At 43.2% G+C, this 14,047-nt stretch overlaps 1 protein-coding gene across 1 annotated transcript in view; it reads right to left on the bottom strand.

Annotated features, from left to right (window-relative positions):
- The window catches only part of RPGRIP1 (RPGR interacting protein 1), a 66,067-nt gene that overhangs the window by 11,896 nt on the left and 40,124 nt on the right, over positions 1–14,047 (bottom strand). The window contains exons 21-22 of the mRNA XM_055341714.1: positions 6,257–6,354; positions 1,142–1,334 (exon numbers count right to left, since the gene is read on the bottom strand). Of these exons, the coding sequence (XP_055197689.1) occupies positions 1,142–1,334; positions 6,257–6,354 (291 nt within the window). The remainder of the gene's footprint in view (positions 1–1,141; positions 1,335–6,256; positions 6,355–14,047) is intronic.

The following is a 14,047-nucleotide window of genomic DNA, read 5'->3' as shown; positions in this document are numbered from 1 at the left end:
TGACAAAGGAAGCAAAAATATGCAACAGAAAAAAGTCTCTTCAACATATGGTGTCAGGAAAACTGAACAGCTACAGCAAAAGAATGAAACTGAACCACTTTCTTACATCACACACACAAATAAACTCAACATAGATTAAAGTCTTAAATTTGAGACCTGAAACCATAAAAATCCTAGAAGAGAGCAAAGACAGTAACTTTTCAGACGTCGGCCATAGCAACTTCTTTCTAAACATGTCTCCTAAAGCAAGTGAAATAAAAGAAAAATAAACTACTGGAACTACATCAAAATAAAAATCTTCTACACAGCAAAGGAAAAAATCAACAAAATTAAAAGGCAACCTGGTGAATGGAAGAAGATACTTGCAAATGACACACCTTTTACAGGGTTAGTATCCAAAATAGATAAAGAATTGATATAACTGAACACTCAAAAAACAATCTTATTTAAAATTAGGAAAAAAATAAAAAATAAAAATAAAAAAACCAAAAAAATAAAGTAGGGCAGAAGACATGAACAGACATTTCACCAGATGTCCAGCAGACACATAAAAAGATGATTAAAATCACTCACCATCGGGGAAACGCAAATCAAAACCACAATGAGATCCCGCCTCACACCTGTCAGAATGGCTAAAACTAAAAACACAAGCAACAGCAAGTGTTGGTGAGGATGTGGAGAAAAAGGAAACCTCTTGCACTGTTGGTGGGAATGCAAACTGATGCAGCCACTGTGGATGGATCTAGAGGATAGAAGGCTGAGTGAAATAACAATGAACACCGAAAAAAAAAGAGACAAACCAAAAATTTGGACTCTTAAGTATGGAGAAGAGGAGGGTAGGGGGATGGGTGAAATAGGTGATGGATTGCAAGGGTGTGCTCATCACGAGGAGCGCTGAATAAGGTATAGATTTGTCCCTGCCTTATGTTGTACACCTAAAGCTACTATAACACTGTTTGTGAACTATACTGGAATTAAAATAAAAAATAGTAAAATATTTTAAAAACAAAAAATTAAGTAAGACCGTATGCATATATCACTTTGATAAATAAAAGAAAATGGCTGCCTCCAGCCCGTTGGCTGGCCGGGCAGGCCTGAGCCCTCAGAACCGCCTCCCAGCCAATCACAAGGGATGCGTCACCTTTGCTGAAGTGGAAGTGGATCTCTTCTCCTGCCCTCGGTTTCCTCAGGGACACCGGAGTCTCTGTCTCTGACAAGGGCACATCGCAGAACTTGTACTCTACGTACACCTGCCTCACAGTCTCATCACCCATCACTTCAGCCTCTGGGTTGAAGGCCAGCGAGATAACTTCAACGCACATCTTCTCCGAGTCCTGACAAGGAAAACTCTTACTTCTTTCCTGTAGATTAGCGATGCTCCATCTGATTAGCACACTACCCTCCCGGACGCAACCTTAGACATATTCCATCTAACGGAGCTTGGGAATGGGCGAGCAGGCGAAGCTGCCCCCAGAGCCTCCCGCCCCACAGGTGCCTGCCACGGAGCCAGGCCTTCGCCCCCGCTGCGGAGTTGCCGCCGCGGCCCCGGCCTCGCTTTCCACACACCTGGTGCCCATTTTTGTGTTAGGAACACCGGGAGGGCTGACATCCTTGCAGTTCCAAGAAATAAGCGGAGGGCAGGGTTACGGCCCTGGCATGACTCGCGCGAGGAGCATCCAGGATGGCCCCAATGGCCCCGGTTGGCCCTTGTCATCTGGGAGCGCTCTCCGGTCCTGCAGCTTGCCGGGCCAATACCCTCACTTCTCCAAAGATCTACCCCCACCCCCGTCTTTTCTTCTCTTGGGAAGCAAGCAGAGCTCTTGGGCCTTCTCCTAGGAAGCTCAGAGGCCGTTTCTCAACAAATTCACATCAGAACCATGATGCGGCCCTCTCGGCAACACTCGCACAGCCCTCCTACCATCCCTGCCCAGGAAACACCGGCTCTGTACAGTGGTCTCCAAGTGTGGGTTTTGACACTTACGGCTCAGCTAGGTGGGTCTCACTAGCGATTTTTTTTTAAAGATTCATTTATTTATTCAGGAGACATACACACACACACACACACACACACACACACACACAGAGGCAGAGACACAGGCCCAGGGAGGAGCAGGCTCCCTGCGGGGGGGGGGGGGGGGGCAAAGCGGGACAATCCCGGGACCCGGGGATCACCCCCTGAGCCACCCAGGCATCTCTTTTTATATAGACTTTATTTTTGAGTAATCTCTTCTCGCGGCCTGGGGCTCAAACCTACAACCCCCTAGCCAGCCAGGTGCCACACCCCGTTCTATTGCTAATTATTATTCAAATTTTCTTTGTTGTATTTAAAATCAACAAATACCTTATTTCTTTGATCACTGATTTACATCTGTTTTCCCTCAGTAGAATGTAAGATTCAAGAGTGAAGGGACCAAGTCTGGCTTAGTCATCATCTTGTGTCCACAGAGCCTGGCAAATACTAAGACAGGCACCCCACAATTACTCACTAAGGACTTAACAACCCCCAGCGCTGCCCTGAGGCTTTGGTGAGTTAATGAACGTCAAGTACAGAGCATTAAAGTTCAGTCAGCGTTGCCCACTGAGGTCTGTCTAAATAAAAAGTCACATATTGGGATCCTTGGGTGGCGCAGTGGTTTGGTGCCTGCTTTTGGCCCTTTTAGTGCCTGCCTTCAGCTCAGGGCGTCATCCTGGAGACCCCAGATTGAGTCCCACGTTGGGCTCCCTGCATGGAGCCTGCTTCTCCCTCTGCCTGTGTCTCTGCCTCTCTGTCTCTCTCTGTGTGACTATCGTGAATAAATGAATAAATAAATAAAATCTTAAAAAAAAGTCACATATTATTTTAACAAAATACTGATCAGCAGCTAAGAGAAATGAACTAGAAAAAGCTGCATATATCAACATGCATGGACTCCCAAAATGTTACTGATGGTAAATGCACATTTCAGAATAATGTACACCAAAAAAGAAAAAACAAAAAAACAAAAAGAAAAAAAAGAAAAAACATGCAAAAAACTATGTGAATGGTACATTTTTTGTGCAACTGTTTACAAATCTTTAATCATCTCAAAATAAGATGTTTTTATTTATTTATTAAATATATTATTTATTTACTCATGAGAGACACAGAGAGAAAGGCAGAGACACAGGCAGAGGGAGAAGCAGGCTCCCTGCGGGGAAGCCAATCCCAGGACTCAATCCTGGGACCCCAGGGTCACACCCTGGGTCCAAGGCAGAAGTTCAACCACTGAGCAGGTGCCCCAAAATAAGAAGGTTTTAAAAAGAAAAACATGTACTGTTTAATATCATTCATAAGAAAGAAAAAAAAAAAAAGCTCAAGTATCATCTCTGGTCCTACAACCCCTCGATCTTTATGCGTAGCTATTCTGAAATACAATAATGATTGAGTATAGTTGACTCTTGAACAACAGAGGTTTGAATGACGTGGGTCCTCTTATATGTGGATTTTTTGGGATAAATCGGTACAGGAGCACCCAGGGGCTCAGTCCCTTGATTTCAGCTTAGGTCGTGATCTCAGGGTCATGGGACTGAGTCCCATGTGGGCTCTGTGCTCAGCTCTGAGTCTGCTTGTCCCTCTCCCTCTCTCCTCCTCCTGCTCCTGCAGGCATGCTCTCTCTCTTAAATATTTTTTTAAAAATACAGTACAGGGCAGCCCCGGGTGGCTCAGCAGTTTAGCGCCACCTTCAGCCCAGGGCGTGATCGTGGAGACCCGGGATCGAGTCCCGTGTCAGGCTCTCTGCATGCATCCTGCTTCTCCCTCTGCCTGTGTCTCTGCCTCTCTCTCTCTTTCTGTGTCTCTCATGAATAAATAAATAAAATCTTAAAAAAAAATACAGGGATGCCTGGGTGGCTCAAAGGTTGAGCCTTTGGCTCAGGTCATGATCCCCGAGTTCCGGGATCGAGTCCCACATCGGGCTCCCTGTATGGAGCCTGCTTCTCCCTCTGCCTCTCTGTGTCTTTGCCTCTGTGTGTGTGTGTCTCTCATGAATAAATAAATATTAAAAAAAAGAAAAGAAAAAAATACAGTACAGTACTGTAAATCTTTCTTCTCCCTATGATTTTTTTTTTTTACTTATGATAGTCACACAGAGAGAGAGAGAGAGAGAGAGAGAGAGAGGCAGAGACACAGGCAGAGGGAGAAGCAGGCTCCATGCACCGGGAGCCCGACGTGGGACTCGATCCCGGGTCTCCAGGATCGCGCCCCGGGCCAAAGACAGGCGCCAAACCGCTGTGCCACCCAGGGATCCCTCCCTATGATTTTCTTAATGACATTTTCTATAGCTGACTTTATCGTAAGAATACAGCATACAATACATATACAAAATACAAGTTAATCAAAGGTTTATGTAATGGGTAAGCCTTCTGGTCAACAGTAGGTTATCAATAGTTAAGTTTTGGGGGGAATCAAAAATTGTATGTGGGTTGTCAACTGTGCCAGGGATCATGTTCCTAACCCCCATGTTGTTCAAAGGTCAACTCTATGTGTCTGTGCTATGAATCTAATTTGATAATAACACTAAGTTTTTGCTAAGTAAGCTCAGTTTTCTTTCTTTTTATTTTTAAGAGAGTAAGAGAAAGCAAGTGCAAGCAGGGGAGGAGCAGAAGGAGAGGGAGAGGGGGAGAATCTTAAATAGACATCGTGCTGAACGCAGAGCCTAGTGCAGGGCTTCATCTCGCCATCCTGAGAGATCATGACCTGAACTGAAACCAAGTCGGATGCTTAGCCAACTGAGGCACCCAGGCTCCCCAGTAAGCTCAGTTTTCATACTTAGTTTCTCCAATAATATTTTTGGATGCACAACAGTATTCTAAAAAGAGATCTTATTGAGGAGCCTTTAATTTTGAATAATATTTTAAATGTAATATGTCCGGCTTGTAGTTAAATAATTTGCTGACCAGCTGACGGCTTTTCAGGGTGATCTGAGAGGTGGCTTAGTTTAGAAACTTTGCAGATCAGCTCTTCTGCTAGCTAGCTCTCTATCCTGGACATATTTAGTTAATCTTCTTCACCTTTATGATCTCTAAGGTGTTATAGTTCTGTTCCAACATCTTATGGCTCTGATCTATCTTATAAGCATTTCTCAAGATATTAATTATGAAATGGCGAAAGAAAAATAAGAGGTAAAAATTCAGAAGAAAATACACATACACTTAAGTATTTGCTATCTTAACTGTTTAGGTCTACTGTTTTGTTTTGTTTTGTTTTTTTAAGATTTTATTTATTCATGAGAGACACAGAGAGAGAAGTAGAGACACAGGCAGAGGGAAAAGCAGGCTCCGTGCAGGGAGCCCCATGTGGAACTCAATCCCAGGACCCCAGGTTCACACCCTGGGCCAAAAGCAGATGCTCAACCACTGAGTGACTCAGTCCCAGGTCTACTGATGTTGAGTGGTTTCTCCCTACTCCAATAATCTTTCTGACTTTCAAGGAAGAGCTTTCTGACCTTTCCAAAAAGCAGCAATAATTTCACTTTTCTGAATTCTTACAAACCCTAGAGTTTCTATTACATAATCCAACCACTGGATTTGAGGTCACACTATACTCATATTGTTTCTAATGAAGTTCATAATCCTCAATCAGATTTCAATCTTTCAGTCAGTCATTCATTCAACAAATATTTTTGGGCACCTACAAATGTATCAGAAAGCACTCAAGAGAGTGACTGTTTCCTACCTCACTTATAACCCACAAGACTCTAATACAATGATTGTTAAATATATCTGTGGATATTTAGTCACATATATATTTATGTGTATGTATGTATTCCAGTTGGTTCCAGAAGAGATCTGAGGCTGAAATATTTGATAAATAATTACAATTACAGGTTTTAAATATTAGGCCTAAAACTTTGGAAACTGAATGCTCTCTCTGAGCTTTCCCTCTTTTTTAGCCTCCACCTCCCAAAGTAAGCCTGCTTTCCTTAGGTGGATTTAGGAAATGGGCATCACTCAAGCTGGACATGGATCACAGCACACAATGAAGGAACCAGGCAAGGGATTCAATAAAGAACAGAAGGATTGAGGCAAGTCCTCATTTATATCCAATCAAGACAGTGATCCTTCCAACAGAGACTGTATCGAGAGACTTCCATTCATTCACAATGGAAATTTAACTAAATAGCTTAAATTTCCCATTGGGCTCATTAACCCTGGATTAGTTTCACCTATGTGGCCATTAGGCAAAATGTCATTATTTATAACCTTGTCTCATACGCAGTGATTACCCCAGTGTACTTACTGCCTTAGGACATTTCAGAGATACTGGTGTCACTATGTCATCACTATCTGTAGTTTGTGCTTCACTGGCTTCAGAAGCTTGTTCACAGGATTCTTTATCTGCAAGAGAAGAGGCTGGAGTTACAGAACTATTTCCAAGCACCCTATCTTGCCCAGTACCTACATCTGCAATCCACTGTCTGGGCACAAGTTCTGAGTACCTAGATTTTGGCTTCATTTACTGAGATTCAAACCCTCTTTTTCAAAGATTCACTGATTCAGAAACCTGACAAATAAGGAGCTTCCTTTTGGAGAAAAAGAAAAGAAAAGAAAGGGCAATAAGAAAGAATGGAAGGAAGGAAAATAGAAGGTTGGTCCTTTTGTATGGGCTGGAGAAAATGACCAAACCAAGAAAAAGCAATGTACAATCAGGCGCCCCTCCACTGACTATTTTAAATTGAGTTGTTGGGAACCCTGGGTGGCACAGCGGTTTAGCGCCTGCCTTTGGCCCAGGGCACGATCCTGGAGACCCGGGATCGAATCCCACGTCGGGCTCCCAGTGCATGGAGCCTGCTTCTCCCTCTGCCTGTGTCTCTGCCTCTCTCTCTCTCTCTCTGTGTGACTATCATAAATAAGTAAAACTTTAAATAAAAAAAATTGAGTTGTCTTTTTACTGAGTTGTAAGAATTCCTTACTGATTATGGATACAAGCCCTTTATCAGAAATGTGATTTGCAAATATTTTCTCCTAATCTGTAGCTGATCTTTTCATTTTCTTAATTGTGTCCTTTGAAAAGCATGTAATTTTTATTTTGCCAAAGTCCACTTTATCAATTTTTAATTTTATGGATCATGCTTCTGATTCATATCTAAGAAATAGAATAAGGTCAAATAGTTTATTATCTGATGTTTTCTTTTAGAAATGCTATAGTTTTGGTTCTAATATTTAGATTTATGATGTATTTTGATTGATTTTTGTGTATGGTGTGAAATAGTGGTCTAAGTTCTTCCTCTATGTGGATATCTAATTGTCCTAGCACCATTTATGGGAATTAGATATCCCCATTGAATTGTCCTGGGACATTTGGGAAAATCAAGTGACCATAAATGTAAAAGTTTATTTCCAGATTCATAATTCTGTTCCACTGATCTGCAAGTCTATATTTATGCTAAACCACACTGCCTGAATTATTCTCTTTATAGTAAGGTTTGAAATCAGGTAGTACAAAAATTTCAACTTTGTTCCTTTACAAAGTTGTTTTAGTTATTCTAAATTATTTGCATTTCTTTTTTTTTATATTTTTTTATTCATGAGAGACACACAGAGAGAGGCAGGGACACAGGCAGAGGGAGAAGCAGGCTCCATGCAGGAAGCCCGACATGGGACTCAATCCCAGGTCTCCAGGATCAGGCCCTGGACTGAAGGCGGCGCTAAATCACTGAGCCACCGGGGCTTCCCATGATTTTCTAAATATAAAATCATGTCATTTGCAAATAAAGACAGCACTGCTTCTTTCTTTACAATTAGTAGGACTTTAATTTCTTTTTCTTGTCTTATTGCAATGATTAAAATCTCTACTACAGGGCAGCCCTGGTGGCGCAGCGGTTTAGTGCCACCTGCAGCCCAGGGCATGATCCTGGAGTCCCGGGATCGAGTCCCACGTCGGGCTCTCTGCATGGAGCCTGCTTCTCCCTCTGCCTGTGTCTCTGCCTCTCTCTCTCTCTCTCTTTCTCTCTCTCTCTCTGCATCTCTATGAATAAATAAATAAATAAAATTTAAAAAAAAATCTCTACTACAATGTTCAAACATGGTGGTGAAAGCAGACATCCTTTCTTTGTTCTCAATCTTAAAGGATAAGGAGTCTTTTACCACGTGGTAGGATCTTAACTACAGGTTTTGTTATGCTTTATTAGTTTGAAGTAATTTCCTTCTACCTAGTTTGGTGAGAGTTCTATCAAGAATGGGAGTTGGGGGATCCCTGGGTGGCGCAGCGGTTTGGCACCTGCCTTTGGCCCAGGGTGGGATCCTGGAGACCTGGGATCAAATCCCATGTTGGGCTCCCGGTGCATGGAGCCTGCTTCTCCCTCTGCCTGTGTCTCTGCCTCTCTCTCTCTCTCTCCCTGTGTGACTATCATAAAAAAAAAAAAAAATGGGAGTTGGGGGGTGTGGGGGTGGCTAGGTCAGTTGAGTGACCAACTTTTGGTTTCAGCTCAGATCATGATCTCGGGTTTGAGGCCCATATCATGCTCTGCCCTCAGAACAGAGTTTACTTGAAATTGTGTCTCTCCCTTTCCTTCTTTTTTTTTTTTTTTAAGATTTTATTTATTCATGAGAGACAGAGACAGAGAAAGAGAAGTAGAGACACAGGCACAGGGAGAACAGGCTCCCTGTGGGGAGCCCAACATGGGACTCAATCCTGGGTGTCCAGGATCACATCCTGGGCCAAAGGCAGGTGCTAAACTGCTGAGCCACCAGGTGTCCCTCTCCCTTTCCTTCTGTCCTTCCCCAGGTTCATACTCCTCTCTCTAAATAAACAAAATTTTTAAAAATCTAAAACAAAAAGAATGGGAGTTGGATTTTGTGAGAGGCTTTTTTATCTATTGAGATGATCATAAAGCTTTCATTCTATTAAAGTGTATTAAACAATTTTCCGCTATTAAACTAAACTTGCATTCCAGGAGTAAATCTCAGTTGATCATGATGAGCAACCCTTTTCATATTCTTATATTGTGCTGGATTGGTTTGCTAATATTTCATTTAGGATACTGCGTCTGTGTCCCTGTTGGATAGTGGTCTATAGCTGCTTTATTTTTATGTCTTTGGCTTGCTTTGGTATCAAGACAATACCACTTTGTAATCAAATCAGTTAGAAAGTTTCCCTTGCTCTACTATTCTCAGAAAGAGACTATGAAGTTTCAGCATTATTTTTCTTCCTCAAAAATTGAGAGAATTCATCATTGAAGTCATCTGGAACTGGACATTTTCAGTGGGGAATACTTAAAATTACTAATTCTCATCTGTACTTTTAATTTTTTAATTTTTTTTATCTGTACTTTTTATTTATTTTTTTTTTAATTTTTTTTATTTATTTATGATAGTCACACAGAGAGAGAGAGAGAGAGGCAGAGACACAGGCAGAGACAGAAGCAGGCTCCATGCACCGGGAGCCCGACGTGGGATTCGATCCTGGGTCTCCAGGATCGCGCCCTGGGCCAAAGGCAGGCGCCAAACCGCTGCGCCACCCAGGGATCCCTCATCTGTACTTTTTATATGTTAATGCAGCTCTTCTATTTCTTCTTAAATCAGTTCTAGTATTTCTAGGGATTTGTCTTTTCCATCTAAGTTGCATAAAGTTGTTCATAATATTCTTTTAGAGTCCTTCTAATTATAAAGTCTGTAGTGGCCTTACATTCATTCCTGATTTTTCTATCTTGTGTCTTCGTTCTTTTTTTTTTTTTCTTGATCAGCAGGCCAGTCATCAATTAATTGCTTCTCAGCTCAAAATAAAAGCTTCATCGCCTGCTCTGCAATGATGGGGTTGGACCCTGTAAATATTTCCTCTTTGCCAGCTGGCACCATGTTGTCCCGTCAGTAGAGAGCACAGGAGGATCACTGGAGAAGAAAAAGATCTCTCCCTGGTTCCAATGTGCTTACCGAGGCGGACTCCTGCAGAAGACAGGGACTTTGTAGACCAGGCTCCCACACAGGCTTCTGCAGCTTAGGGCCTGGCTCCAGCAGCACAGGTATCTGCAGAGCACATCCCTGGTAGCACGTGGCCTCTGCAGCATCCACTTCTAGCAGGTTCCGAGCCCGTACAGGGCCCCTCCCTGGGCGCAGTTCCCGGTACACCCCCCAACAGCAAGGCAGCTCTGCGGAGAAAGGCCCTGTGGCCCCTGTGAATGGTTTGCCTGCGAGCCCAGAGGTCGGCTTCACGGTCCCCCCAGCCCCGTGTGCGGGCCGTGCCTGGGCCTCCCTCGGGCAGCACCACTCCATTGCCTCCTCCGAGTCCGGGATGCGGCCTGCGTCTCCTGTGGGGACTGTCTCCGCTCTGGGGACCAATGGGTGCTCCTTAAACCTGCCCTTGCGGGGCACCTGGGGGCTCCAGGGTTGAGCTCTGCCCTCGGCCCAGGGCGTGACCCCGGGTCCCAGGATCAAGTCCCACATGGGGCTCCCTGCAGGGAGCCTGCTTCTCCCTCTGCCTGGGTCTCTGCGTCTCTGGGTCTCTCAGGAACAGATAAATAAATAAAATCTTAAAAAAATAATAAATAAATCTGCTTTTGTATTTTTTTGGAGTTCTTTTTACTTTTTACTAGTCAATCCTCATCTACCTCCCCCCAGTCCAATCTCCTATTATAGTTAATAACTCTTTATATTAAGCTTCTCCTATTCGAATTATTAGGCAATTTCTTTTTTTTTTAATTTTTATTTATTTTATGATAGTCACACACACAGAGAGAGAGAAAGAGGCAGAGACATAGGCAGAGGGAGAAGCAGGCTCCATGTACCGGGAGCCCGACGTGGGACTAGATCCGGGGTCTCCAGGATGACGCCCTGGGCCAAAGGCAGGCGCCAAACCGCTGCGCCACCCAGGGATCCCTATTAGGCAATTTCTGGTTGGATCTAATCAGTAGCCATTTTAGATAAAGGTTTATCAAGTGTTTTGCTTTGTTTTCAGGGCTCATCATGTTTGTTGACCTTTTTTTTTTTTATGTTGACCTTTTCAAACAAACGAAGTTGGGGTCACTGATTTTCTCTATTCCTTTTCTGTTTCTGTTTCATTGATTTCTGCTCTGATCTTTACTATTTCTTTCTTTGGGTTTGATTTTACTTTCTTTTACTAGCTTCTTAAAGTAGAAGCTTAGGGTATTGAGTTTAGATAGTTTTTTTTTTCCTTGTGATAAACATTTAAAGCTATAACAATTTTCTTATAAGCACTGCTTTAGCTGCGTCTCACAAATTGTGGTATGTTGTATTTTCGTTTTCATTCAGTGTAATATATTTTCTAATTTTCCTTAGCAGCTCTTCTGGGATGCAAGGGTTACTTAGAAATATGTTGGTTAATTAACAAATATTTGTTATTGCCTACATTAGTTTTCTACGGTTGCTGTCACAAAACAGCACAAACTTAGTGGCTTAAGAGTAACTTTTGGCCTGGGGCTAGTGAAAACGTCCATATCCTTCCAAATATGTGAGATGCTGATCCCATTACGAAATCCTAAAATGTCTGCAGGGCATTTCCACACATGGTGGTGCTGCACAGTCCTGCAGGCCAGGGGAAATCCATACTGGAAAAGAAGCTGATGCTGGACTATACGCAGGTCAACCTCACAAAGATTTCGTTCTGCCTTCTATCTCAGGTGCCAAGAACTCAACCACAACGGATTGTACAATTTTGCAGAGCTGGTCTCCAGGGACTACCCTGAATTGCAGGATGCCATCCCAGAGATTCTAGCCCAAGGGCAGAAAATCCTGTCCATTATCAATGATTTTGATGAGCTGAGAGTCTCCTCGGGGGCACTTATCCATGATATATGGGGTGACTGGAAAAACCAGAAGCTGGTGTCCTCCTCTTGGGTAGTTTGCTAAAGAGAAAAATGCTACCCAAGGCCACTTTACTCATCACCACCTAACCCAGGGCCTTGAGAGACTGGACTCTTGGTTGATCAATCCTTCTGCATAAAAATGGAAGGGTTCTCAGAGCTGGGCAAGAAGGCACATTCACTGAAATACTTTGAAGATAAGGATCAAGTGCTGTGAGCTTTTGACCTGATGAGAGCAATGCCGCCTTGTTCCATATGAGCTCATTTCCTGCTCTGTGCTGGATCATCTACACTTGTCTGAACCTGCAGATGGAGAAGGGGGAAGACTTGCCAAATGACCACATAGCTGTTTCTGTTTCCTCTGCAGCCAGTTCATGCAGGCACCTAACAGCTGTTCCACTTAGTACCACCAAGCTCCAATGGAGGCTCCATGTCTTCCGGCTGCTGAGGGCACGTGAACACAGGTATCTGTGTTTGATGACGTTTGCAGACTTGTGTCAAAAATGTCTAACCTCCCTCCTTTCCTGAACAAGTATATCTTCCAGGAGGGCAAACAACGTAAGGGCCGCTACTTCTTCACCCACCTCAGTGTCCAGCAGTTTCTTGCCACCATGTTCTATGTTCTGGAGAGTAAAGAGGAGGAAGACAGGGAAAACCTCAGGTGGGACATTAGGGATGTGCAGAGGCCACTCTCCAAGAAAGACTAAACAATGCCAACTTGACCCAAGTGTGATAACTTCTTAGTCCACCATTCAAACAAAAAGAGAGCTGGGAGTTGGAGACGACTTTTGACTTCCAAATGTCAATGAAAGTCAAATGGGCTTGACATACTTGTTCTGCACAAAGAAGTCTCAATGGGATGGATGGCAGCCTCAAACTTCTGTGTGAGGGCTTGAGTTACCTCCACCGTAAGCTACATTACTCTGGCGCTATGGTGCTGCAACAGAACCAATGATGGCTGCAATCACCAAAGTTTCTCAAAGAAAATCAAGGTAATACCCTTGCATCTGGGGCTAATCACGGGAATTACTACCGTCCTTTGTAAGGCTTTGAAGAAACCGCTGCGTAACCTGAGTTATGTGTGGTTGTGTGGATGTGCCATCGCTTCTTTCAGCTGTGCAGACCTCTCCTCTGCCCTCAGCAGCAACAGAACCTGGTCATGCTGGGCCTGGGTCAGAACTCCTTGGTGGTCTAGTAGAGTAAAGATGCTGTGTGAAGCCTTGAAACTTCAAAATTGCCCCCTCAAGACACACAGGATGAAGACAGATGAATCTGAGGCTCAAATCTAGAAGCTCCTGAAAGTCATCAAAGAAAGCAATCCGCAACTAACTATTGAGGGCTATTTTGAAGGCAACTGCATCCTTTCACAAGCTGTTCTAACAACTGAGAGCCCAGAAAAAACAGCCTCTTCTCAGGATTCCATTTTCTGAATGCAGATGTGAATTACTTATTTATCACTTTAAACATTGCCTCTGTCTCCGTCCTTGCTCTTCTCCTACATTTAATTAAATGTAGCTTAGACCTCCTCATTTTATCCTTCATCTGTCTTTTCTCTTTTCTGTAGAGCCATTCATTCTACAGTAAAGTAACGGATATATAAGGTGATAGTGAACTTTCCGTGAGCTTTTTCAGTGATGTTAGTTGCTGGGCCAGATATCATTTTAGCCTTGATTTTTGCCTCTGGGGTACATACAGCATGTACGTGTCTCTTAAAACTCGTTCTGGATGAAACATCTCTATCTCCGGAATATTAAGAGAAGTAAAGGTGAAAACATTCACACAGAAAGGGGAAAAAAACAACTGGAAATTTATTGTCTCACAGTTTTGGAGGTTAGAAGTCCAAAATCAAAGTATTGGGAAGTCTATGCTCACCCCAAAGGCTTTAGGGAATAATCTGCCTTTTCCTTTTTTCCCTTGCCTTTTCCAGTTTCTGGAATGCCTGGCTCCCGGCAGTCTTTGCCTTGTGGTCACGTCATTCCAAACTCTGCCTCTGCGTGTACATCGCCTCCTTTTCTGCCTCTCTCTGTGCAGATACACAGGATGCATCTCAGACAATCCAGGATGATCTCTAAAGCTCAAGATCCTTAGCTTCGTTACACCTGAAAGAAAATCTCTTTTCAAATAAGGTAACATTTACAAATTCTGGAGTTAAGAACATGGATATTGCTTTTGGGGGCCACCATTAACCCCACAAGCTGATATTTTTGCTTTATACACTTAAACTAACCCATATTCTTTGCTTTTCATTTCTTGTTGCATCCTTGTGTTTCCTT

Source organism: Nyctereutes procyonoides, unplaced genomic scaffold (genome assembly GCF_905146905.1).
Source record: "Nyctereutes procyonoides isolate TBG_1078 unplaced genomic scaffold, NYPRO_anot_genome, whole genome shotgun sequence".
Taxonomy (NCBI): domain Eukaryota; kingdom Metazoa; phylum Chordata; class Mammalia; order Carnivora; family Canidae; genus Nyctereutes; species Nyctereutes procyonoides.
This window is presented reverse-complemented; position numbering and strand designations above follow the sequence as displayed.